At 43.4% G+C, this 27,526-nt stretch overlaps 1 protein-coding gene across 1 annotated transcript in view; it reads left to right on the top strand.

Annotated features, from left to right (window-relative positions):
* The window catches only part of LOC138581134 (arf-GAP with SH3 domain, ANK repeat and PH domain-containing protein 1-like), a 1,625,721-nt gene that overhangs the window by 1,248,540 nt on the left and 349,655 nt on the right, over window positions 1-27,526 (top strand). Inside the window, exon 22 of the mRNA XM_069652230.1 lies at window positions 12,873-12,980. Coding sequence (XP_069508331.1) covers window positions 12,873-12,980 — 108 coding nt within the window. The remainder of the gene's footprint in view (window positions 1-12,872; window positions 12,981-27,526) is intronic.

Raw genomic sequence — 27,526 nt, 5'->3', positions numbered from 1 at the left:
ACTACGCTTTTGGTCTATGGGTCTGATTTTACGTATGCATTGGGTATATGTGTTGGATACGTTTTACTCTCTTGCAGAGGAGCAAACTCATGTTTACTCTCTTGAAATTGCATTTACTCTCTAATTAGTCTTTTATTATCCAATATAGACAGGGCATCATACAGGAAAACAAATCTCCAGCAATCTCAACTCCTGAACCTGTTGCACCTGTTTTTATTCACGAGTGATGTCACAAAAATCAGGTCAACCTCAAAAATGTATGGGGCATTCCTGTTGGTCAGCTTAGACTAATAACATATAGGAACTATATGGGTTAGTGATTCTACTGGCTTCTGACCTCAGGTGGCTCCACCTGAGACTTCCCCCTAACTGCGGCAAACTACACTGTTGCAGGGTCGCAGGAAGACCATTGGCCCATGCAACATTTTACACCACCTCACAAATCGAGCTTCTGGATTTTCTAGGGTAGATCCTACCAGGCCTCGCACCCTTTTGTGTCACAGAGCTCGGAGTACCTATTCAAGGTGATGTGAAGGGACATGGAGGGCCGTGTGTTCCCTATTGTTGCTATTGGTCTGATCACCTAGCCTGGGAGAGTGGGCAACACTTATATCATTCCACTCTGTCTCGCTGGGAACGGCTTCTCTTCCCAGCACAAATAAATGAACATTGTCCTGTCCTGCTGGCTCACATGTGAATGGACCGGAAAACGAACGTCTTCTGCCTGCAATTATGAGGGTTTTATTCTGAATTCTAGCAGGTGGCTTGCTGTCTCGGGAACCAGGAATGTTCCACCCGCCCTTCTCCTTGTCTGTGAACGCCAGCTCTGCGCCTAGTGCTGCAGAGATCATCTCTCCCCTTCCATGTATTTGAGGCCTGTCTTTTCCTACCTGATTGACTTCAGTTACTCTATAGGTCCCCTATGTGATTTCATGGCTTCTTGTAGTTAGTTGCAATAAAGCATATACAAAATTGGTACATGTATATTCTGCAACTTACCTTTTCGATTAAGCGGAAGAAAGAAAGAAAAGGTTCTTAGCATTATGTAAATGTATCCGTCCTCTACCTACAGTAGATATAAGCATATTGTTCATGTCTACAAGTAATACATCTAGTGCATGCCTGTGTGGCTTCATGCATGGATGCATATCTGCTTCATGGCTAATGCAGCTATGTTGTGATGTCTCCCATTATGTCATCAATACCTGGCTTTATTGTCAGTCGGTCTGATCCATTGATGAGACCTCGGTCTCCTCAAAACCATCAACTGGATACAGTTTGAATGGCTGTCTGAGAGAGTATCTCTTGTCATATCTTTGATACATTGGTGCAGCCGGTGACCTGCCAAAGAGCGAGTTAGACCTTTCATTCTTCATCCTGCTAGTCGATTGTCGCATAGGGGTCATAAGGGCCATTTCAGGGACCATCTCTTCAATAGGCCTTGTTTGTGTGTACACTCTACATTTGTAATGCCAATGTAAAAAACACAGACCTCTGCGTACGTACACTACAGTGGTATGCAGAGTTCTGTTTGTGTCTTGGAAATTAGAGATGAGCTGTGCTGATTCACTCTTCAATACACAAGTGTGTGCACTGGCATCATAGATATAGTGCAAAGACTGGCTGAAGCTGGTGGCCGAGGGCCAGGCGGCGAGAATGGGTTACTATTAGGAACTCCCTATATATGCAACCCTGCAAGGGAAGGCATTATCCTGTAACTGTAACATGTCTTGAAGTTGGCAATTTTTTTTTCAGCTACCCTGTAAGAGAGGGATACTTAAGAGGCAAGGTAGTGGAGCGCCTTGATGGAGGTTTCTGTGCAACGGGAGAGCAGGATTACATGATTTGTGTTATGCAGTGCTTTCAGAGGCATTGGGAATTTCAATACCTGGATGGGAAATAATCATATGGCCTACTGCATCTACTAGTTTTAGACGATTTTATTTATTGATGCAATTCTAGTTTATTTTATGCATGAACACATGATGCAAGACCAATCCCCTAAGCAACAGCCTCCAACTGGACCATTGGCAAGTACGAAGTACAGACTCAATATGCTAGTGTGGGCCTGTTTTTTTGCTCAAATTGGACTGTTTTTTTGGCCAAAGTAGGCTAGTTTGATGAGCTACATCACCATGCAGTTAGTAGTTTTCATTCTTGTTTCTGGACAAATATTCTTTCAAATGCACAATTTGCAACATATTTTACCAAAACACTCCCCACAGGGCAGTAGTCCACCAAAAAAGGAACAAATTACCGGTTGCAACTATGGCCCACTGTGGTGTCCAAGCAGGTTGTATCCTCCAGTCCAACCCTGCTAAAGAATACGTCCTTTAGCTCTTCTTTTCTAATTGATGGTACCTAGTACCAAAATAAATCAACCACTAGGCACAATGAAATCTGTCCACGAGAAAGGAGACATGAAGCCAGCTCAATCATAAAGTGAAAGAGATTCCTGTTATACCTGCTGCTCATGGCAGAAGCACTGCAATGTTTCCAGGATCTGCAAGAGGACCAGAGCGGTCATGTCCCCCATCAACCAGACACAAGCCAGAGGAGTTGCAGGTCCTGGAGATCATGAGTGCAGGCATACCCCAAAAATGTATGAACTTTATAAGATGTTCTTCGCAATTGTGAACCATTCCCTTTGTAGAACTTTAACATTGGGATTCTGGATGTCATGATGCCTGCCCCCGGAGCACCAGGCCAGGCCCAGCACCCCCGGAAGCAGGCATCATGCCCTCGGGTAAAAGCCCAGCGGCCCCTTATAGGGGCTCTTTGGACTCAGTCCTGGCGCCTTTGGCGCCAGGCTCATGTTGGACATCAGTCCTGGCGCCATAGGCACCAGGCTCATAAAGGGAGGTGTTTGGTGCACTTACCTGCTGCAGACCATGCTGCACGCTTCAGGCCTCCCTGAGACCTGAAAGGGACTATTTTTTCATAGGGACTATTTTTTCACTCGGGCGTGGCCAGGGAAGGATACATACCTGGGACTTCTTTGGAGGCTATTTAAGCCACGCCCAGACAGCAGCTCATGCTTCGCGTTGTTCTGCATTCCAGCAGCTGAACGCCCACCATGTCTGCTCCTGCTCCTGGACTCCAGCCACGCCCGCCTCGAACCTGGAACTCCTGTTAGGAAAGAAGAGAAGAGAAAGGTGAAAACCACGAACTATCGTCCAGAATCTTCACTCCAGCATCCCTGAAGAAGGACTTCCATTTAAAAGCATTGCGTTGCTCGCTGCAGCGAACTCTTCACTCATCTGTCCTCGAGACATCTCCCGGCTCCATCGCGGCTGTCAGCACATGTCGCCACATCTCTGCGCCTAGGGGAGAGAAGAAGAGACAAAAGATGAGCAAAGGGAACACCGGAGGAAAGCCTAATTTACAGCCATAATACTTACCAGCTTTTCTTGGTGTCATCCCATATTTCGGGTCGGCGCCGCTCCGTTGGCAGGTACCGCACCCCGGCCCCTATGGGGAAAGGACAAAAGACATCATTGGGAAATGATAAAGCCATTTAGAGGAATCGCCCTCACTAACTCACCTGAGTTTACCATCGGCAATTAACCCCTTCAACGCATCGTCTTCATTCTGCATCTGAAATAAAGGACAGATCAAAAGTTAGGAAGACAACATAAAAGGGGGCTCACTCTTGAACTTTTGAATCTTCATACTTACGGCGTTTCGCTCAGAAAAGTCAAGAGGATTTTGCCAGCGCCATTCTGAAAACCAGTGAAGTAACTGGACTAACGTGCGCCCCTGCACCAGACGCAGGATGGAGAGTTCATCCTTCCAAACCATAAGGTGAGCTTAAACCGGGGGTTTGGAGGAGGAAGTTAGAGGAGAACGAAGGGGAACAAGGGGGGAATCAAGCACACTATTCTGCAGACGGTTAATTCCCTTTCTCATCTGCAGAAGGATATGCCTACGGGCCATTCAAGCAAGATTTGGGGAACCAGTTCAATAAGTGTTCCGGGCTCTGCGCATCACGCTTGAAGAGGCCACAGCAATCCAGACTAAACCTGCGCCTCCGTGGGAACCAGGTGAGCGTTACACTGGACGCGTACTCTGGAGAAAGAGCGGGACGCCTATTTTCATTAGCTTCTAATGGAGTAAGAAGAGACAACCATTGCTGTAAGTTTCAAGAATGACACTTCTTGTTGTGGAATTGTTGATTATCTTCAAAGTCACTTTTTGAAGGATGTGTGCGGAATGTAGACTGGTCAACCTTAGACCACTGCAGGGAAAGGTGATTAGGTTGGAGGTGTATACATCCCTGTTTTACATAATATTTGAAGATCAAAAAGAGGAGAAACAAGGCACTTAGGAACCATATACCCTCCTTGGTCTAGTCTGTTGATCGATTTCTTTGTTATGGAACATGTATCACGTAGACCAAGGGTCTCCAACCTTTTCCTTATTAGGAGCTACTTTTAGTTCAAAGACAATGTGCAAGAGCTACTGGGACGGTGATAAGCATGGGATTTGTACCAAGATTGGTTTTATTGTAATGTTATTTTATTTTTATTCCAGAATAAACTAATGTATGCATTCATGTGTGGCGTTGCAATACTGCAATTAATTTCAAACTACATAAACCGCAAGTTTACAACTACCTCTGCACAAAATAAGGATATAGTAGGTACTTGGGAAGTTGAATGTTACATACATATATTTTGTTCTGCAATCATTTTGCAGTGTGTTAAAAGGTATTGTGGCAAGGCACTGTAGAGCTGACATGGCACATTGTGACCTGCTCATAAAATGGGTCATTTTTAGTTTTGGCTAATAGATGACACTAAAATTGCTGCCTACCATCTAAAACTATTGTCACGGGAAGCACAGGCAGGATAGAGATGAGATGCAAAGAGAAACACACATTCTATGGGTATTGCTTGAATATTAACAGAACCATTGCCATGGTAGTCCCTCTGGCCATTCCCACTGACTATCTTCCCCTCCCTGCCCAAGGCACATGCCCCTGGGATCGCAAAAGTCTACGTATGTGCTTTATGATCATCATTCTGAAAGGCAATGGCATAATTACAGCTATAGATCAGCCCTTCATGTAATAAAACGGTCTTAACCAAGTGTACCATCAGCCACTTGATGTATAAGCAGTATGTGCATCCTTTCAGCTGTCCCTTGCACTTAATTCCTGTTCCAACAAACATTCGAAAACCCAAACGTTGTGGCTCTTGTATAGGCATTAAATAGGCACTTGTAAGGCACTTCCATTATATATGCCCAGGTACTAGCATCATTTGCAGCTGTTGTCTTGTTATGGCCAGGTTGTAATATTATGGCAATGGCTGAAAAATACAGAGATCATGTCTACACAAAATACAAAACTGTTGACTTTGTCAATGCTTTTCATTAGTAGACAACATCTGAATTCAGCCTGACAAGCTCATGTAATTTGGGAGATGCTCATTAAGTCCTTTTTTTACATTCTGGGAAATTTGCTTTTTCCATTATAATAGGCAACAAGCTCCATAGTGCAAAGAAAAAACAGTAATCGATAAGTAAATCTCAAATTAACATGTAACATTTTGGCATATATTTGCCAATGCAAAACAAATACATGCTCTTACTCAGCTTTTAGTCCCTCATTCAAGCATTTTACCCCAACACAAGTTTTTCATGTTTAAAGGATCTTTGTAAATACCTTCTTGAACTGTTTTTGAAAAACCTATGCTGCCATTGCATAAATGGGACAGAACACTAGGCTACAGGTGAAAGCTATTATTGGGGCTTTCAAACATGATGAATGTGTGATCTTCGGCACATAAAGTATTTGAATGATGTCACACTTCCTTATATACTTTTAAGTAAAAAACCATGAAGGATCTTAAGAAAATCAAATATGAAGCACCAAGGATACAAAACATCCGCAGACACCAACTAAAAATAATTAAAGACCTAGCAGAGGACAATTCCTTGACAATCAAACAGGCGGATAAAGGGGGAGCCCTGGTTCTAATGGACACCAGCCAATACAACATAGGCTGTCTACAACTTCTGGACGATAGAGATACATATCTCCCTTTGGACAACGACCCTACAAATGAGATCCGGTCGCTTATTCTACAAGTGGTGGAGAAAGCTAGTATTAATGATTGGATATCGGACAAGAATGAAGATTTCTTGATCAATAGGAATCCAATAATTACCAAAGATTCACAAAAATGCTAGAGACCCTCCTTTTAGACCAATTGTGGCTGGAACTAATAGCATCTTTCAAGTGCTGGCGATATATCTGGACACTGCACTTCAGCCTCTAGTACAGAAGATCCCCACGTACTTAAAAGATACTACGCATTTCTTACAGATAATCAGATCATTGGACATACATTTTTCTAACCCGCTGCTGTTTTCTATGGATGCCAGCAGCTTATATAGTTCAATCCCTCACAATGAGGGGATTGCAACGTTGGTGTGGTTCCTTCTAAGTAATGACGAAATTTCTATCCACAAAACTTTCGCAATTGAATTGATAAACCTAATTTTATACAACTACTACTTCAGGTTTAATGAGCAGTATTACATGCAAGTCTCAGGCACATCCATGGGCTCAGCCGTGGCTCCATCATACGCGAACATTTTTATGTTCAATTTTGAAAAAACACATGTCCTGGAACATCCTCAATGGAAGAATAACATACATTGTTGGTTAAGATACATAGACGACATTTTTGGAGTCTGGAATGGTTCTGAACAGGAATTGATGGAATTCTGGCAATACATCAACCTCTGTAATCCAAGGATCAAATTCACCATTGAAATTGGTAAACCACAAGTAAATTTCTTAGATGTCACAGTTGAATGGAAGAATACAGAGTTAATTACATCCATCTTCAGAAAACCTACTGATGTCAATAACTCTTTGCATTATAACAGCTTTCACCCAAGACACTTGAAAGAGAATCTCCCATATAGTCAGCTGCTACGAGCCAAACAAATCACTTCGAACACAGAAAGACTACAGAGTGAATTTGAAACCATGAGAGCTAGATTCCAAGAACGAGGTTTCCCAGATGAAATTATAACCCAAGCCATTCAGAGGACTGAAGCCAATTCCCGCGAGACACTGCTGACCAAACAACTCACCCCAGAGAATCCAACCTCATCTACACATTGAAGTACTCGGGATAAAGCCTTCAAATCAAGAAAATCATTAACAAAAACTGGGACTTGATTAAATCAGACCCCAACCTCAGTTGTCTTTTTCCATCACCTCCTATGATGGCGTACAAAAGAGGTAGAAATTTGCGTGATACCTTGATCAAAGCAGAGAAACCGAAAAAAATCCACTCAAAGACTTTTTACCAAACAAAAACAAGGGACCTTTCCCTGTTTAAATTGCCAACATTGCTCTAATATCATAAAAGGAGACCACATTAGGCATCCTAACAATGGGAAAAAGATTCCATTAAGACATTACGCAACATGTGATTCCAAAAATGTAATCTACACGATAAGATGTCCTTGTGGTAAATACTACGTGGGTAAGACCAGTCGTCGTGCGAAAGAAAGATGGACTGAACATAAATCCCAAATCAGGACCAAAAACTTGAAATCACCGGTATTCCAACATTTCAGAGATAATAACCACAACATCTCTCAAATGAGATTTGCCATTTTGGAAGTTATGCACCCACCTCAAGGGGAGGTGATCTACCAAAATTACTAGCACAGAGAGAGCTCTTGTGGATACACAAACTTGATGCCATGTCCCCCCTGGGTCTCAATGAAGAATATTATCTAGGACCATTCATTTGAAACATATACCCACATTCTCCACAACTTTAGCTTTTGAAAATTAGATTTGGTATCAGACTGCAAACCAAAGCAAGTTATAAGAATTTGAACCTGGTTTACAGGACAGTATAACCTTTATTACCATGTGGAACACTTCTGCTCATACAAGTGAAAAGAATGTGAACCTTATTTGCAGGACAGGAGAACTTGTATTACCATTTCGCAACTTTTCTGCTCAGACATGTGTAAATCCATGTTTTTTCCTTTTAACAACAGATGTTAATAATGTGCACCTAATGAAGGGCAGCGGACATCTAATTGTCAACATGACCTCCTATCCAATAATATGGACATGAATAATTGAATAATACAGGATACAACGGTTGAAATGTCTTCATATGGATAGAATACCTAGAAGTGTCAATTTTAGCTACTTAAACATGCCCGGGATTTAACCAGGACAGACATTGTTTACATATGACGTAATGCACGTTATGCACGTAATTACGTCACAATGTAAACATCCAGCACGTCCGGAACTATTGAGTCAGGGCTCGAATTTTTTATCTTTATTGCGGGTTGATTTCGCTCATCTCCGTCCATTGAGCAATGAACACAGGCACAGTTCATAATATGTATCCTAAACAGAATGTACTGTTGAGCATTTACGTCAGACGCGCACGTGCGTGATGACGTCATGGCCTAACAACACATAAATCACGTAACAACACACAAAATGGAGTCTAGCCATCCTGAAGGATCCTGACTTTTAGGGACAGTACTTCGCATTTAAAGGTAAGATCATTGCCCTCAGACAGTGTTAGATCACTTTGATGGACTAAATATACGAGTTATCCTCAATAGTCTAACCACAGCCCTATTTTTTGTATATTTTTTATATATTCCTTAGACCTGGGCTGCGCTCATAGAGACCGTAAACCGGACCCATTTGCATTGTAAGCCGGTACCTACCACTGCCCCCACTTAAGGAGTGAATATCTGAACTTCCATGTAAGCCCCCCTTTTTTCTACGCACCGTATAGAGATTATCCATCCCAGCCTTTGATCAATAACCTGGTCATATTTTGGCCCCTTTCAACAGATACCAGTTTGAGAAGTGGAAGCCTGGATAGCTTCTTACCGTATCTAGCGTTTTAAGTTGGAAATCCCAATCCTGAAGACTGACCCACTCGGAAATCGGCCTGTTGACAGCGCTTGATAAAGATTAAAAACACAAGGTTAGAATCTTCGATGTGCCTTCCTTTTTTTAGCTTAGTCATCTACATATTAATATCTCTTTCCTTTAGCCTCTTTACCGTCACATTTAGGAGCACTTATTCACCAATTACTATTATTTTTTCCAATAGTATGATAAACAGTACGGACTTGGCTCCTAAGGATCTTTAAATAATTAATAACATCCATATTTCTATCACCAGAGTATCTAAATGGTTATGACGAATGTTTAGAGATGACTACAGTGATCCCTACGAATACAAAGATGATGTAAAGACAGATTTATGGTACTAATGCACTGAGCATATATTGTCAAAATTGTTTAAAAAAACTATGTCATATTATTAATGAAAGTACAATTGTAATTTCTCTCTAGAAATCACTTACTGCCCCTGATGAAGAGTGTGCTACACTCGAAACGCGTTGGGCCCCTCCTGACTTCGACATCATGAATAAAAAGAAGATGGTTTCTTGTGACCTAAAATTGTTTGATTGAGAAATTTTCTTTCAAGAATATTCTGTTTCTAAAAATATAGATAATTATATTAACGGCATGTTTTGAACATTACTAATTATTGGTCTGGATTTCCAGAAAAAAGATAGTGTGCAGGGGACGTGAGTTCCCGACTAGGGAACTTATTTGTATTGTCTACATATCACGCAACCTAGGTGTCAAGGTTGCATCCTTCTCCCCTGCACCTTAAAGGACATCTTCAGTTACATCTATTTTCTTCTCCACATCTATTATTCCTAATACATATTTGACTGAGGGTGTGCTTGTGGTGTCTATAATTCTTTTCATAATTACAGCTATAGATCAGCCCTTCATGTAATAAAACGGTCTTAACCAAGTGTACCATCAGCCACTTGATGTATAAGCAGTATGTGCATCCTTTCAGCTGTCCCTTGCACTTAATTCCTGTTCCAACAAACATTCGAAAACCCAAACATTGTGGCTCTTGTATAGGCATTAAATAAGCACTTGTAAGGCACTTCCATTATATGCCCAGGTACTAGCATCATTTGCAGCTGTTGTCTTGTTATGGCCAGGTTGTAATATTATGGCAATGGCTGAAAAATACAGAGATTATGTCTACACAAAAGACAAAAGTGTTGACTTTGTCAATGCTTTTCATTAGTAGACAACATCTGAATTCAGCCTGGCAAGCTCATGTAATTTGGGAGATGCTCATTAAGTCCTTTTTTTACATTCTGGGAAATTTGCTTTTTCCATTATAATAGGCGACAAGCTCCATAATGCAAAGAAAAAACAGGAATCGATAAGTAGCTCTCAAATTAACATGTAACTTGTTGGCATATATTTGCCAATGCAAAACAAATACATGCTCTTACTCAGCTTTTAGTCCCTCATTCAAGCATTTTACCCCAACACAAGCTTTTCATGTTTAAAGGATCTTTGTAAATACCTTCTTGAACTGTTTTTGAAAAACCTATGCTGCCATTGCATAAATGGGACAGAACACTAAGCTACAGGTGAAAGCTATTATTAGGGCTTTCAAACATGATGAATGTGTGATCTTCGGCACATAAAGTATTTGAATGATGTCACACTTCCTTATATACTTAGGGGCGGCCATACCAACAACTCTTTAGCAAAGTATAGTGAATCAAAAAATACAAGAAGAAAATAACATAATATACATTTTTCACACTGGTCACTTTCTTCTCAAGATGCAAAAAATAATGCACTGCCAGCACTGCATTGTAATCACATCCCATAATTTTAAAAGTTCTGAAATATACACAGGTTTTACCTGTGGATGTTGTCTTGTGCTGCTGAGTCTGTAATGTTAGGCTGCGGTCAGTATGAAAATAATTAAAACATTGCCTGAATATCCTCACCTGAAAACCCTTTTGATTACTCAATGTTTGCTGAGTAAACAGGAGTTTCTGCAAGATTCGCTAGAGCAGAATCTGCACTCTGAGGTTTTCAGTGTATGCCACTGATATGTGTTCTGCTTCCATCGGGATTTGCAAAAACCAGGGCACTAAATAACAAGCAGTTATATGCCCAAATGCATTTATTTATCTCTTCAGAGACTTGGAAATACACAAGGTACAAAGAATTAATGTCTTGCAAAGTGGCAGCAGCAATGGCTCAACCCCGAGCTGGAGTCAAGCAGCCCCTCCTCCCTATACCTGGCGTAGGGGCCAGTAAAGACAGCACAGCTGAGAGCTTCTGGAAAGCACGAGGCGAGCTACTAGTGGCTCCCGATCGACGGTTTGGAGACCCTCGACCTAGACCCATACTAAGACGCCTAGCTGGGCACCCCATTGATGGATACAGGGAGAATCTTTGTACTTGCCATAAGAGGCCAAAATGTGCATGGCACTAATGTGTCTGCACACACCTATAGGACAAGAATCCCCCAAGGTACCAAGAGCAAAATTGCTCATGGGTGTAGGAACCTGTCCATCTACTCCTACCATGGCTGAAGATTGCAGCATGAAGACTCTGACACTTGCCCCTCTCTCCCTCTCCCCAGCCCAGGAGAATGGTCTCTTTTGAGGCGGTTTAGTCACTTCTTTCACAAATCTAGCAGAGCAGATAACAGTTGCCCTTAAACACTAAAGCTTAACTGTCCATCATGATTCTTTGTGATTGATAATTGCACAATTATGTCATGCTTACTGAAGACCGCTTACAGCTAATACAGTATTCTTGAAGCCACATTGGAGGTTAGGACCAGGACCAGCAGACACTTAAAACCCGCTTCCCACTCTAATTGAAACAAGCAATGAATATGAACGCTTTTCTCCATAACCATACAATCATGAATGCAATTGGTCACTCTCTCCAACTCCTTTCTCTCTCTCTTCCCACTAGCAGCCCCAACTGCTGCATCCGCCATCTAGGATTGATGACGTCTGCTTTTCTGCGTCTCTTACTCTGTCTCCCAATCATCCTGCCCCATTCCTTGCCCCTCACTCACCACTAGACCTTTGGAGTAGGGAATTGGCTATGAGGCTTCCAGTATATTCTTCCTCACTCTTAACAAATATGTTATTTGTTAGTTTTGTGTTCTGTCCTACTTCTTTGTAATCCCTGTGTATGCACCAGTGTACTTTACAATGCATCATTTGCACAATTTTCTTCCCAATTTCTTTTTGATGAGTGATGACCCCCAAAACACTCTTTATAGGAGTTGGGTTAGCTTGGATGGTGTACTAAGGGCACACTTTGCTGGTGGTAATCGAAAGCAAAAAACAATGTCAACCTACAGCTTCCATCCCGGTTTTCAAGGAAAATATTATTGGCTCAACATTTAAAAGGGTTTGTGTTAATTACATGGCTATTGGTGACCTTTACTGTAAAATGATTCACTATTAAGCTTTCAATGGTGTACTGCTTTTGCAATGATGTTTATGAATACATTAGGTTGAATTCACAGACTGATTTAGAGAATTGTAAGGTTACATTTGATTTTATCGAATGATAAAACAAAGAATTAATTTTGAACGAAGAAAAAACATCAAAAAAAGTTCATTCCGGATATTGTTGGGGGGGGGGGGGTTTCAAACCCTGCACCCCCCCCCCCTTTTTTAATACTTTTCCCCCACCCCTAAAACTATTATTCCCATTCCTAAGTTTTCTAAAATTCGTCATTTCTTTTTTGATGTTTTGGGTTTGTTTATTAATGCATCCTTTGTTTTATATTCAATATTATCACTGCATACCAATTGTACATGACAATATTCCACTCAGGTTCTTGGGCCTTCTGATATTTGGCCATTATACGTTTTGAGGTTCTCCTTGTCTGATTGTATCTTTTTTTAAGGACAACCTGCCATTCTGCCTCTTTTTTTTAACACACATCATGTCTATAACCATTTGTTTTTTTTGTTTGCATTAGCTGTGCCAGGCACAAGCAAGCCAGTTCAACATGCGTGTTCATGTGGAGTATGAGTGGCGACTTCGTCAGGAAGACATGTATGAAAGTGACGACGACCTAGATGAGAAGGTAAGCTGCTTCTGTGGTTGAGCAGTGCATGGGGAATCTAATGCAGTGATTGATTTGGACTCTTTTATTGCGCATTTCCTTTGGACGGACTTGCTCCGGGGATGTCATTTCACCAAAATGCCAGGGATAGCAGAAGTGACATCACATGACCCCTGACCGCTGATGACATCACAGGACGTGATGTAATTTGACCCAACCCCGAAGTGACTCACAGGAAGCAAAGGAACACGACCTTTTCGCACCTTGACCAAACAGGAAGGGGCATCACATAGCATTGTTTCCAAGTACACAACGAATAATATGGTTACGATATCACAATAATGTGATATACATTTCATACAAGAATGGATCACCATATGTATCATTAATAACAGTGTTTATAGGCCCATATTGGCAAATTACTGTGAATGCAAGCAGACATCCAAGGACAAAAGACAATTATGTGTTATTATAAAGCACTTACACTTAAGAGCTTTATATAGAACATATATACATACAATATCACCCAACCTGTGTTGGTACTCGTTAATCGACCTCAGAAGGATGAAAGGCTGAGGTGAGGTAATTCAGAACGGACTAAATCAGGGACTCGCCCCCAGAAAGACACATTTTGTTATTCTTATGCTTTCTTATTTAGGGTCACTGCTCAACGTGTTAAACTAGTGCAATCTCCTGTTTTTTTTATTTAAAAAAAGCATAAACAAGAATGCCAGCCACTCTCCAGAAACAAAGAGCCACATGGCACTGGCCAAAGCCAGCCCAAGAGCTTAGATAAAAAAAAAGAAAAAAAAAAAGCTTATTCAAACATTTTTTTAGGGGTAGCAAGAGAGACCACGGGGGTCGCAGTATCGAACCCTGGCGAACCCCAAATGACGTCCCTTACTTGCTCCTAGACACTCTGACTGCTTGAAAGGGTGCCGAATGGATAAGGCTGGGAATGTTAGCATGGGTGGGGTTTGAGCAAGTCATTTTAGGTATTTGATTCAGGCATTTTCTAACGCATTCGGGCAGTCTTGTAAAGTATGAGTTTTATTTATTTTATAACATTGCCTATTGCCTTACATTTGTGCAGTTTTTGTTTACAAGACAAAAGATGCCCGTATAGAACACCTTCAGGCGCAGGGGATTAGTCTGTATCATGGAGCTTTCTCAATGTCTCTACTTTGTTGTACTTTTTCTCACCTGACATTTAGATTCACCTGCTGTTTTCTGATTTTGTGTCAGCTCGGCTTACTGCTCTGCATGCATTATACATTGCCTGACTTATAGTGATTCAAGAAGTATATTAGAAATAGAATGTTCTACCTATTGTAAGGGCTTTTCAAGTACATGCAATGATGTCTGTCCATGTTTCTGAGTATCTGCACTTCTTAATTATTGAAGCAGAATCCCGAAAACCTCCAACACTGTTGGTGCACTGAAAAAATACTGAACTGTAGAAGTACTTGTGGGTGGGGGGGCTTTGGTACTGTAAAGGATGCATTCACACATTCCTGTTAGGTTTATTCTTTCATTGTTTTAGGTGCTAGGGTAAAGATACCTAGGCTTTTTTTATTGTATTTATTATTCGCTTGTTAGGCACTTATACAGGAAGTAAATCCTGTTTCAAAGCGCCCATAGGCCAAAGGGAGGGAACATGGAAATGAAACACATTAAAATACACACAAATATTAAATACAGTGGAGGGAAAGGACGAACCTACTATGCCTTGTGAGTATTCAGGACGTGCAAGTGCAGGAAGGAAGAGGGCATTGGATTAGGTGCTGGGGTGTCCGTGCTCGGGGGTGAGCCAAGGATGAAGTGGCATCAAATTGGCCCCAGCCCATCAAACTCTTTTCTACTCGGACTTGCCACTTCCTTGCCAGTGACTTAATCCTGGAAGCTGCGATGTCCACTCTATACAATCACTAGAGAAGAGCCTGCAGCAGGGACAGCGCTACCTCACCAGTGATACCATCAGGTGAGTGCCACTACATCCAAGATGGTGATACTGGGCCCGCATGTAAAACACATTTACAAATGCAACAGTTTTGACTTTGGGAAAGGCAACTTCATCCGCTGCACAAATCTCCCCATTGGCCCCACCCAGAGGAAACTTGCATCAGCGAAGGATCAGTAATGCAACTGTTCGAGGCAACTGCCCCATCCCTCTTGATCTGACATGGATTCTTTTGTTGACATGTCCATGCACATACCAGCTTGAGTGAGAGCTCTGTCTCATGTCTTCCTCTCTGGCCACTTTGTGCTGTACATGCCACAATGTGGCGAGGAGGCCTCACTGTGTAATGTGGGCTTGCCACCTCATCACCTGTGTCACCAGATATGGCGGCTGATATAGAGCTGCGTTTGTGTTTATTTGAAGTTATTGGTAAAATATAGTGTTAGATGCCTCTCACCTCAAATGCAAAAGTGGCAAGATAATGGTGGGCCAAACCAAATACTAAGATTGTCAGAATAAATAGGTGTCACAATAGAAAAGGTTGACTGATAATTCAGAAGGCTGCCCCTAAATTGAGGCTTTGGACCACAGTTTCCGAACTAAAATAGTTAACAGGCTTTCCCCTGTTATGCAAAAAGTTTTTTCACGACAATGTGCAGTGTTCAAAATGTCTGTAAAAAATCCCAGACCATGCAATCAAAATCCCCTGAATTTCAACAAAAGGTTCTCCCTTTCCCAAACCAAAGTATCCTACACAAGTCTCCTAAGGAGGATGTCTCCACTCCTCCAGTTTCAACCATACAAATGGTAGCTTTCTCCTCTGGCTCTCGTTTGGTCCTACAAATACTCTGCTGCTTCAGGCACTTTTGGCCTCGTGCATGGAAGTGTTGGGGAGGCCTGCTGGACCTTTGTCTTCTCTGTCTTTCTCTGCCTCTCTTAAGGGTCTCGCTCACAGTGAGGTCTGTGACGCTGGTGGGGCTTGATGGAGAAGAGGGGCCCAGATTGCACCTCTTGGCTGTCCCTCTAAACTGATACTCTTCTCTGTTTTCCAGACTTCCCATGGTCTATTGCTCCCATCTGGTCAACTTGCCTCTGGTCTCCCGACCTGCCGTCTCCCAGGGTATGCAGTCCTGAGAGCTCTCCCCAGGATTTACTGTCCCAGAATCTGTCTTCCCCCGTTTCTTCCCATGACTCAAAAAGGCTGATTTTGCTGTCTGCCTTTTACTTGGTATCTGCTCTTCCACTGGTTTCAAGGGAACACCATGCATGCATGCACCTGGGTGAAGCCCACAAGCCTACGCAGAAGGAGGAAGACAGAAGGGAATACCACAGTTGCTCATCTTCATGGTCACAGTGCCTGGAAAAAAGGTGAACCAGGTTGGCTGTGCAATAGGTAGTACTTCAGGGATGTCATTTCACCAAAATGCCAGAGGTAGTGGAAGTGACATCACATGACCCTTGACCTCTGATGATATCACAGGAAGTGATGTCATTTGACCCAACCCCGAAGGGACATCACAGGAAGAGAAGGAACACAACCTTTCACCCCTCGACAAAACCAGAAGGGACCTCACATAGCATTGTTCCGAAGTACACAATGAAATATATGGTTACAATATCACTATAATGTGATATACATTTCATACAAGAATTGATCACCATATATATCGCTAATATCAGTGTGTGTATAGGCCCAGATTACCAAATTACTGTGAATGCAAGCAGACATCTAAGGCCAAATTATAATGATGTGTTATTATAAAGCACTTACGCTTAAGCGCTCGATCGATATAGAACAAATATACATACATACAATATCACCCGACCTGTGTTGGTACTCATTATTGACCTCCGAAGGATGAAAGGCTGAGTTGAGGTGTTTAAGAACAGACTAAATCAGTGACTCACCCCCTGAAGCGTGCCTGAAATAAACCTTTAATGAGTCTAGAAATTATTGTTTAGAATGCCAGAAAGACAAATTATTTGTTATTCCTATTCTTTCTTATTTAGGGCCACTGCTGAAAGTGTTACACTAGTGCAACCCCTTGTTATTTTTTTATTTTTTTTAAGAGGCCTGAACAAGAGAGCCAGCCATTCCAGAACAAAGAGCCACATGGCACTGGCCACAGCCAGCCCAGGAGTTTACATTTTAAAAAAGAAAAAAAAATCTTTTTTTTTTTGGGGTAGCAAGGAAGACCTCAGGAGTCGCAGTTGCGACCCCCAAGTGACGTCCCTGTAGTACTTGGCAGGAGGGTACACCAAGACTACCTGGATGGAGAACCGTTGAAGCCAGCTAGTCTGGGGCTCACGCCCATAGAAAGGACAGCTGTGGCAGAAGGTAGCACATGGCAGGAGATAACACCATGTCTACCTGGAGAGAGAATTGTGTTTTTTACGCGAGTCTGGGATTCACACGCATAAAAGAACAGTTGTAACTACTCTTCTTAGTCACAGTGCCGGGGAGCAGAGTGAACCTGGTTGGCTTTGTAAAGGGATGAGAAACATGGGGAAGGGAGACAACCCCTAGGATTGTGAACATTGTGGCAAAGTCAAGAGAAGGGAGGTATTCTCTTGACCACTGTGGAACTTTGTTTTTGCACCATTTTGAAGTTTGTGTTTGGAACTTTTCAAAAGAACTGTGAAGGATCTGCTACGAAGACACTCCTTTGCACCTTTTGGTTAAGTTGTTAGTGTGAGGGCTAGAGTTAGGGTTTTGACATGACACTGGGCAATTCTTTATTTTTGACATCCTAATGGACCCATTTAAGATTTATGTTGAGGCAGGGAAACCCCTCATAGTGTTAGGGCTAGCTAGGCCTTTGCTCAACTCTAATTATACTCTAATAAAAGTTTGTAGCAACAAAAATGCCACCTTTGTGTCGATCTCTCACTACTGCACCTTCACACAAGGTAGCGGTGGAAGACCCTGTGGAGGAACATTCTCCAATCTGAAAGGACAAGGAAAGAAGTGCAGTAAGAGGTCCCATTCCTGTAAACATCAAAATGTACTATCTTATTTGTCTGAGATGGTTAAGCAAAAAGATGTATTAGTTTACTTGCAAGTACGTCCTAACCGTTAATCCATTCCCAACCAATTAACCCACCCTGCCCTCCATATCCTCCACATTTCTCTTGTTCAGGGCACATGGCCACCAAACTCTGTAGATGCCCTACTCCCACTTAAAACAATACTGTCCGTTGTTTTCAGAAACAGTCCCTCCTTAGTTTTCATGCACGCCGAGCGACAAATATGTTCCGAGTAGATATGGCTGTTCGAATCCACTTCCTGTCCCATACTGCTGTGATGAGGTGCATAGGGCAATCACCCCCTGATGACTTCTGCTGTTGATGAGAGGTCCATTATCTCTGCCGGTTTGAGCCAGCATGATTCATTGGCTTTAGTTCAACGACCTTGACCAACTGCCCCTAAGCAGGCCAAAAGCTCGTAGTCTGTGGTTTAGGCGCCCATGCACAGTCCAGGCCCATATACTTTTTCAATCTAATTTTTTCAAACTGTCATAAGCTGATGCAGTTCTCTTTGCAGGGCATGCGTTCATAAAGGACAGGTATTGGTCATGAATGGAACTGTGACAAGCGGATTTGGAGGGTGCTGTGTTGACAACCATAGTCCCTTTCTCATGACAGCCTCTGTGGTAGCAGGGTATACCTGCCAGTAAGAAAAAGGGCATGGTTCTAGACACAATTGTGGTCGTATAGGGTTGTTCAGAGACTTCATTACTAATGGCATATATTCATCATATCATTGGCAGTACAGAGAGTAGCTGTGTGAAGAGCTACCTCCAATGCCCTTTTCTGATCATTAAACACTATTTCTAGCACCCTTCTGGATATCTGTGACAGAAACAGTCCCTCCTTAGTTTTCATGCACGCCGAGCGACAAATATGTTCCGAGTAGATATGGCTGTTCGAATCCACTTCCTGTCCCATACTGCTGTGATGAGGTGCATAGGGCAATCACCCCCTGATGACTTCTGCTGTTGATGAGAGGTCCATTATCTCTGCCGGTTTGAGCCAGCATGATTCATTGGCTTTAGTTCAACGACCTTGACCAACTGCCCCTAAGCAGGCCAAAAGCTCGTAGTCTGTGGTTTAGGCGCCCATGCACAGTCCAGTTCATAATAGACAAGAATTGCCTTAGACAAATAGATGACGAAGGGTGCCCTTTCCAAAGTCCGGTAGGAGTGGAAAGAAAAATAGTAAACACTAGGGTAACGAAGCGGGATAATATCATGATGGGGAGAGCGCAATTTGTTTTCTCTTATGTGACCTGCAAAGGAAAACACCTCAGCCCAACCCGTTTTCTTTCATTGTTTATCTCCAGTGCTTTGATCAAAAATGTATGTATTGGCATAGACCTGTGTACTTCAATAGATCCCCTTTTGCGCTTTTATAGCAACTATCATGACAGCAGCATTGTTTTTACTTTCCATTTTCCAATTTGTTTTATAAGTTTTTAGTTTAGTCAGAACCAGGGCATTAACGTTCAGCCTTTACTGCTCCTTTACAATTACAATCCAAGCCCATATACTTTTTCAATCTAATTTTTTCAAACTGTCATAAGCTGATGCAGTTCTCTTTGCAGGGCATGCGTTCATAAAGGACAGGTATTGGTCATGAATGGAACTGTGACAAGCGGATTTGGAGGGTGCTGTGTTGACAACCATAGTCCCTTTCTCATGACAGCCTCTGTGGTAGCAGGGTATACCTGCCAGTAAGAAAAAGGGCATGGTTCTAGACACAATTGTGGTCGTATAGGGTTGTTCAGAGACTTCATTACTAATGGCATATATTCATCATATCATTGGCAGTACAGAGAGTAGCTGTGTGAAGAGCTACCTCCAATGCCCTTTTCTGATCATTAAACACTATTTCTAGCACCCTTCTGGATATCTGTGATCTTCTTAACTTCTGGATTGAAGATCTGTAGATGTTCGAAATGTCTAGGTACTACCTTGGGCCATCCCTTTAAAACTGTGGTGGCTCGCCACAATGGGTGGGGGCGGGGTCACCTTCACCTGAGTGCCAGGCAGCACAGTCCAGCTGTGTACTTAATTTGCCTGGAGGAGTGTGCTGCTGCCTCTGAGCAGGGGTGCGCCCCAAATACGCTTTGTTTTTTGTATGTGGAGCCTTTTTGTATGGAGCCCTATGGGCACGGCAACAAATGCAATGCCTAATAATGAGAGGTGGTGGGCGTCGGAACTCTGACCCCCATCTCTCATTATTGCGTTAAAGGTGTGCACATGCTGACTGACAGGAGAGGAGACCAGTTGCGTGAAGGGGAGGGGCGCCTAGTCCTTTTTGGCAGTGCAGCATGTGGTGAGGGTGTGAGCAGTAAGGTACGTTTAAAAAAGTAAATACAATTAAATGTATGTATGTGCGCGTGTATGTGTGTTTGTTTTTATATTTGCGTGCATGCAGTGAGTTGTTTGAATGTGTGTGAATGCGAGGGTGAATGTGTTGCATGTAAGCATGTGTGCAAAGGGGGAAGCAATACCACTAAGTTTAGGGGTGGGCCCGGCCATGCCACACAGTGGGGGCTGCTGGGGCGTGGTATTCCTTTTTGCTGTACCCTTAGTGTACATTACAGATACTTTACTGTGCACCAAGGGTAACACAATTAGGCCAGTCCATCCACGTTATAACACTTTTGTTTCAAGAGTAAAGCAAACATGATAAGTGTTATTACATGTTTAGACTGCCCTACATTAAATGTAGGTCAGTCTTGACACATAATAACACTTTTCATATTTGCTTTGCATCAAGTTAAAGCAAGCAAGTGTTATGTGGCATGGCATTTTTTTACTTGCCACCAGGGTAAAGTAAATATATTTGTTTTTATGTGGCTAGACTGGCCATTAATGGTGCCAGTCTCCATATATTTCCTTATGGTGACATGGCATTTTTTACTTGGCATCAAGGATGAAGCAAACATGATGCATGTTATTAAGTGGCTAGACTAGACTACATTAGTTGTGTCATTTTAAATGTGCTTTCTTACTGTAGCATGGCATTTTTTACTGGCCATCTCGAGTAAAGAAAACATGATGATTTTTGGGGCCATGACTAGACCGGACTGCATTGGCATTTTTTAGTGGCTGGGCATTTTCTTAAGGTAATAGTGCCATATATTGGTGCATCCTGCATGGATGTGTTTTGGCACGGCCAGCATGAAAATGTTTTCTATACTGGAATATGTTGTGGGCAAATGTATCATGAAAATGCATTGGAAAATGTTGCTGTGCGCAACTTGCATCTAGATTTCTCATGTGCTACCATACTAAACCGATTGCAAATTGAGTGGGTTTTTTCCCAATTTTTTTCACAGAAAGTGCTGTAAAAAATGCCCGATTTGAACCCATTCTTTTAAAAATGTTTCCATAACTGTCCTTGTTGGGTTTGGGCTGCCTCACTGCTCTCGATCGCTTGTGCATATCCTGCGCAAACATTCATGCCCCTATAGTTTAAAAATCCAGCAGCCGCCACTGCTTCAGAAACTCTTTGTGGAGACTGCTGGCCAATCCACATTAAACTGTCTGTAAAACAAAATGTATATATGATGTAGGCACGGAGAACATTTCTACATACTTATCTTCAGTATGGAATAAGAGGCTACCTGTTAGTGATATCCCCCCATTTCTTCCCCACCAGATCCTGTTACTGACCAATAACATCTGACCTTTTCCTAACTTATTCGGACATTGCAGCTGGGGTTGCCATAATTTTACAGTTAATCCTATTCCTAACCGTAAGTCATGGGTTATCCTTGGGGCTGTTTTGAGATATCTGGTTTGACTGCAGGTGGTCAGACTTCCCACACTTCCCGGTGTGTAACCCAGTACCAGTTACATCCAGCCCGAGTCGGGCACGATTCGGCTGGTGCGGGCCCTGATGCCTTTAACTGGTCCCTGTACTGTGAAGGTACACCCTTGACATCCACAGGTCCATCCGCTGTACTGCCAGAAGTCTCTCCAGAGCTGTTATAGTTTACATTTTCTCAGATCCTCAGGAGCGCTCAGAATTCAGGTAGTCTTGCACCGCTTCACAAGCAATGTCCCATTGCAGCAGTCATCCAGAGGACATTACTACATTTATTAGTTATATCGGGGTATCGCTCGTGAGCTTGCTGAGAGTGCCAGTGACATGCAACTCCCCGATGTTCATATTGCTGTTGGTTTGCTGTACCTCAGAGATGAGCCTTGTTCATTCGAAGCGGCCCAAACGGTCACATAACCTTTGCTCATTATACACCTCCAAGTCGCAAAAGCAGTAATCTTTCTGTGTGTAATTCCTCGGACTGCTGCTTCAGGTGTGTTGCAGCCCCCCCCTCAGATACAATTGGAAACTGTCATGACCTGAAATGCAGGCAAGGGAATTTTGAGAATCATACTTGCTAAAAGTGGAGTTCAAAATATTATTCCATAACCTTGATCTATCTATCTTACTGTGTCCTACCACAGTGACTGACCACATCTGTGTGCTTCTCTTGAACTCTGAGACCTCAAATGTGGGTGAAAACAGATACTGTATTAGAGTACATGTGCTATTATCTCGCTCGGTAGTGTAACTGAATTCAAGCGTTTGTGGTGTTGGAGCACATCCTTACCACCATCCTTACCACCTACGTGTTGTTTCTGGAAGTCAGGTTAATAGCAATATAGCTTCATAGAATTATCATCTTTCCCTAGTATTACACTCTGGTCTTCTATGCTGCACTCTCCCAGTGCAGCCACACAGTGAAAACCACAAGGACACTGTATCTGTGTCTCTGGTCTCATGCCCTTTTTCTAAAAGCAGAAGGAAAGACATTGATAATGGCAAGACATTTAAAAAAGCTTACAGCCAAAGCATTAGAACCCTGGCTAACCTCTCTCTCAGCAAAAATTATGAAGCTAACTACCTCAGATGAGATGATGGGTATCTATAAACAGATGATGCAGGAAGCTACCAACTCACTTGCCCCTTTGAAAATCAAGCAAGTGGCAGAGAGAAAAAATAACCCATGGTTTTCGGTAGAACTACAAAAGCTAAAAGCTATTAAACAAAAAGATTTCAATACATGGAAACGAACACAAAATGCTTTTGAAAAGGAGGCATGTCGGACCGCAATTAAAGACCAGCTGTGATCTCAGCAAAGATTGATAGGATTAGTAATACACAGTCTAGCTCTAAAGAACTTTTTAAAGTACTAAAAGAGCTGGAAAAGCTGTGTAAGGTTAACACAGACACTAGCGAAAAGAATGACGCATTGTGTAACATGATTCAAGATGCGATGATGGGAAAAATCAATTGAATTAGAAAGAAGATCGAAGTAAACAACAAAACCCATCTCTTAACAGATCATACCATGATAGATGTGGCCAAACAGCTACCAGAGAGCCATGAACACCAGTTTAGTTTCAAACCCATTACAGAAACTGAATTGATGGAAATGATTTCCAATTTGAAACCTACTAACTGTAAGGGTGACCCATGCCCAGCCATGGTAATTAAGGAATGCACTCCACAGCTGATAGGCGCACTCGCAAATTTATAAACACCTAATTTGCGGTGATCATATTCCTGATGATTTAAAGAATGCATGGAGTACTCCACTGATCAAAAAGCAGGGTCTCTGTCTGTAGACTGCCTTAAATTATCGCCCAATCACAGACAAACCATTTCTGTTAAAGATTTTGGATCGTGTGGTTTTGGAGGAGAATGATATCCTGAATGAATGGAATCAGGCTTTAGACAGGCACATAGTACAGTCTCGGCTCTATTGGATTTAAAATCCCAGATACTACAGCATATGGATAAAGGGCAGGTGGTGACACTAATGCTGCTGGATCTGTCTGCCGCCTCCGATCTGGTGGGCCATATTAAACTGGTCACCAGATTGAGGGAGGTAGCGAGATTCTCAGATAATGCGGTCCTATGGTTTGAATCATTTTGAGCAGATGAAGCTGTACAGTATGGAGTGGGGATGAAGAAGCTACCCCCATAACTCTTAAGTGCGGGTGCCACAGGGTACATGCCTATCACCTTCTCTATACAACATATTTACGGTGTCATTCTTCAACCTGTTGGAAAAAAAGAATATAGGATTCACTAACTTTGCACACGACACTCAATTTATCATTCCTATGTCAGGCCAACATAAAGAGGACGAAAAAAGGTTAAATTAAACTTATGAAATCATCCAATGGTGGGTGATGGAAAAGGGCCTGGCGCTAAACAAAGACAAAACTGAATTGATGGTAACAGGCACAAGAAATAAAATCATTAAACTCGAAGATAACTATAAACACTTTGAAATAGCTGGGTGTGTCATAGAAACAAAAAAGAAAGTGATGGGGGGAACTGTTGCGCTTGGCTGAGAATGGCTGCCTGAAGTCCGAGCTCCATCCGGGGGCCTTATCCTACAGACATATCTGTGGCTAGAGAGTGCTGATTACAACGCAACTTTGGGAGGTTGACACCTATACCCTCCTCTACACTTCATTTGACTCCTGGTTTATGACTCGGCTCCCGGCCAGAGATATTGGGATCTGCTTTCATCTCCGAGGTGGTTGAGCCCCGTCCCCGCCCCTGAACCTCGCTAAGGGCGGTTGGCGCCGATAGCAGAATCCGCAGCTTTCTGGCCCACAGAGGGGGAGGGGCTTGCCGCTCGGCTGGCGCCCGGTCCTCTGGATTGCTTGTGGGGGATCCTTCCTGGCAGCTGCGTGGGCAATGGGGGGAAGGGGGTGTGGGCCTCTCTGAGCCTCCCGCTGCAGCACCCGGAACTCTGACTTTGTGGCTTGTGACCGCTTCCTCGATCTACTGGCTGCCCAATGGGGAGTGTCCGCTGCCCTCTCTACTCGCACGCCACTTTCCAGACCTCCATTCCTGCAGTGAGTCCCTGACGCGCGGCCGCCACTGGGCCCTGCACGCTGCGGTTGCGCTCCCCTTCGTGTTTGGAAGTAATAGACTGATTCACGCTTCCCCTAGAAAGCTCACTTGCTTGTGCAGGGGAGACTGCACTGTGCCGGTGGGGCTCTGCCTTCATACTTTTTCCGAGCCCCCCACACACTAAGTGGCCTACGGCCTTCTGAGGTCCCCTCCCTTGGGCAGTTACTGGTGGCAGCCTGCTCTTTTCAGTACCCGTGTTGGAGTTTGTGGGCCTGTTTCCCCCTGGAGTCATAGCAGGTACTGACAGCCTTGGGCTGCTCGCCTGGAGGCTTGGGTTGGACAACACTGCTCCCAATCACCCGGATGCTCCATTGCTGCACCGGCCCTCCTCCGAATCACCCGGGTGACCCATTCTACCTCTGATTTCATCCCTATTCATCCACTATGGGCCGTAATTCTTGTTACCTGGTACTCCATCCTACTGACTCCGACTGTCGAACTGAAGCACACCCACTACTCGGGTTCATCAACCTATCCACATACTCTTACATGCCCTGTTGACAGCCACACACCTTCAGCTGCCCCTCAGTGCTGTTGGTTGGCCCCCCTGGTGTTCTGGGTTGCTGGGCCACTATGGACCTTCTCATGACACACTGTCTCGCTCCCTTGCCCTGGGCAGCTTGTCTTGCTGGCTACGGTGCCCCCGTGGGCCCTTGTATCACTCCACCAATTGGGGCACCCACATTTTTTTTGGCTTCCTGCGGCTCCCTCCACTACTCATTCAAGTACCGCCCATGGACACGATATCTCTACTGCCCTGTGTATTGCTTCACCTCCTCCCATTTTTGTCTGATAGTACCGGGTGTGCCTGCCTCATACCATGACTAAGGGAGGGCGGGGAAAAAACAGAGCTCCATCAACATGTTTACAAAAACACTGTCTAAGGCACCTGAGGTCGTATCTGAACTGGATCCCACCCCCTCGACGCCCCCCGACTCCTCAGAGTATAATGGAGTTCATGTGCGAGGGATTCACCACCCTGCATTCTAAATTGGATGATATGAATGGCACCATATCATCGATTAACGCACATATTTAAAAAAATGATGGTCTGGTTGCCGAGGTGGAGACAAGTTTGGCGCTGTGGAGGACGACCTGGGATCCCTTCGGGCGGAGGTCTCCTCACTCTCTAAACAGGTGAACAAGATCGCTAAGAAGAATGAGGACCTCGAATCACGCTCCTTGCGCAACAATCTTCGTATAATTGGAGTTCCAGAAGACGACATCAGAGAACCTATGGAAGACTAGGTTGAACGCACCCTATTGTCCCTACTGGATTCTGCCAAGCTCTCGCCGCAATTTGCAATTGAAAGGGCCCACCGGGCACTAACGGCCAAACCTAAACACGGTGCTCCCCATGCCTTATTATTGCGAGGGTCCTGAACTTTCGTGATCGAGATGCATTCCTCAGAGCGGCGAGAGCCAAGGGAGAACTCCTCCTGGGATCCTTCAGGATCCATTTGTACCCAGATTTCTCTGTAGACGTACAGCAAGAACGCAAGACCTTTCTGGCAGCTAAAAAGAGGATGCGCAAACTGGGGGTTAAATACTCTGCTATACCCAGCAGGGTTGAACACTCCAATCGAGTCTTCTTTTTTACAATCCAGGAAGAAGTTTCCAGATTCATAGATGAACACTTCCCTGTTTGATGGAGCTTACCTATTCCACCCTGTTAATGTTACACGGCTTGTTATTACACATGTCATGTTCTGCTGCTCCCTGTTTCACACCGATGGGAGATCCATTTTCTCAATGATATGCTGATTTTGATACTTCCGTAAGGTCGTTGCTTGTCTCCCTTTCACATTGGTGTATTCACCTCCCACACTGTTTATTCTGAGCACCTTGTTTTCTCCTTATTCGGTCACTGGTTCGGAGCATTGCCGCCAAGCCAACTCACAGGACCCCAGGCGTTGATGCCGTTGTTTCGGGTTTGGTTTGTTGTGTATGGAGCTATCATTCCTCTGTTTGGGGGAGGGATGTGGTTGGGGGTGGGTCATCATGGGAATTATGTTCAGAAATGCTTGACGCTTGGAAAGGGAGTTGGGTGTAAGTCTACCCATGGCCAGTGTCACCTTGAGGGAGGGCGTGATTGCGGACCCTATGATCCAGGCCTCTGGTTGTATTTTTGCCACTTATTCATATTCATGTTGTTCCTCTATCCCAATGGTTGATAATGATTTGCTATTCATGAGTTGGAATGTACGTGGGTTAGGTAATTATAAGAAAATGCGTCATCTACAGCTTTATGCTGAACGACTTGGCACTAAAATTCTTTACTTACAGGAGACACATGCGCGTGCTGAGAGATGCGAGACATTTGCTAGAGCATGGGGGCCCCAAAGGTTCTATACTGAGTATTCGACCGAATATCGGGGAGTTATGACTCTAATCCACAGGAGTGTTCATTTCCTTTGCAAAACCTCTCATGTGGACCCCCACGGCATATATGTACTGCTATATTGGTCCCTGCAGAGCAAAGATGTGGTGTTACTCAACATTTATGGACCCAATTTAGATGACCCGGGATTTTACCTGCACCTTGCTTCTCTCCTGTCCGGTTTCTCCCTGGTCCCAATTCTTTAGGGTGGCGATTTTAACACGATACTAGATATAAACCTCAACAGATCGGGATACAAGCCACGTCGATACTCCAAAG

The sequence above is a fragment of the Ambystoma mexicanum genome, chromosome 3p (genome assembly GCF_040938575.1).
Source record: "Ambystoma mexicanum isolate Mex_15411 chromosome 3p, UKY_AmexF1_1, whole genome shotgun sequence".
Taxonomy (NCBI): Eukaryota; Metazoa; Chordata; class Amphibia; order Caudata; family Ambystomatidae; genus Ambystoma; species Ambystoma mexicanum.
The sequence above is the reverse complement of the archived record's forward strand: the minus strand, read 5'-3'. Positions and strand labels throughout refer to the sequence as shown.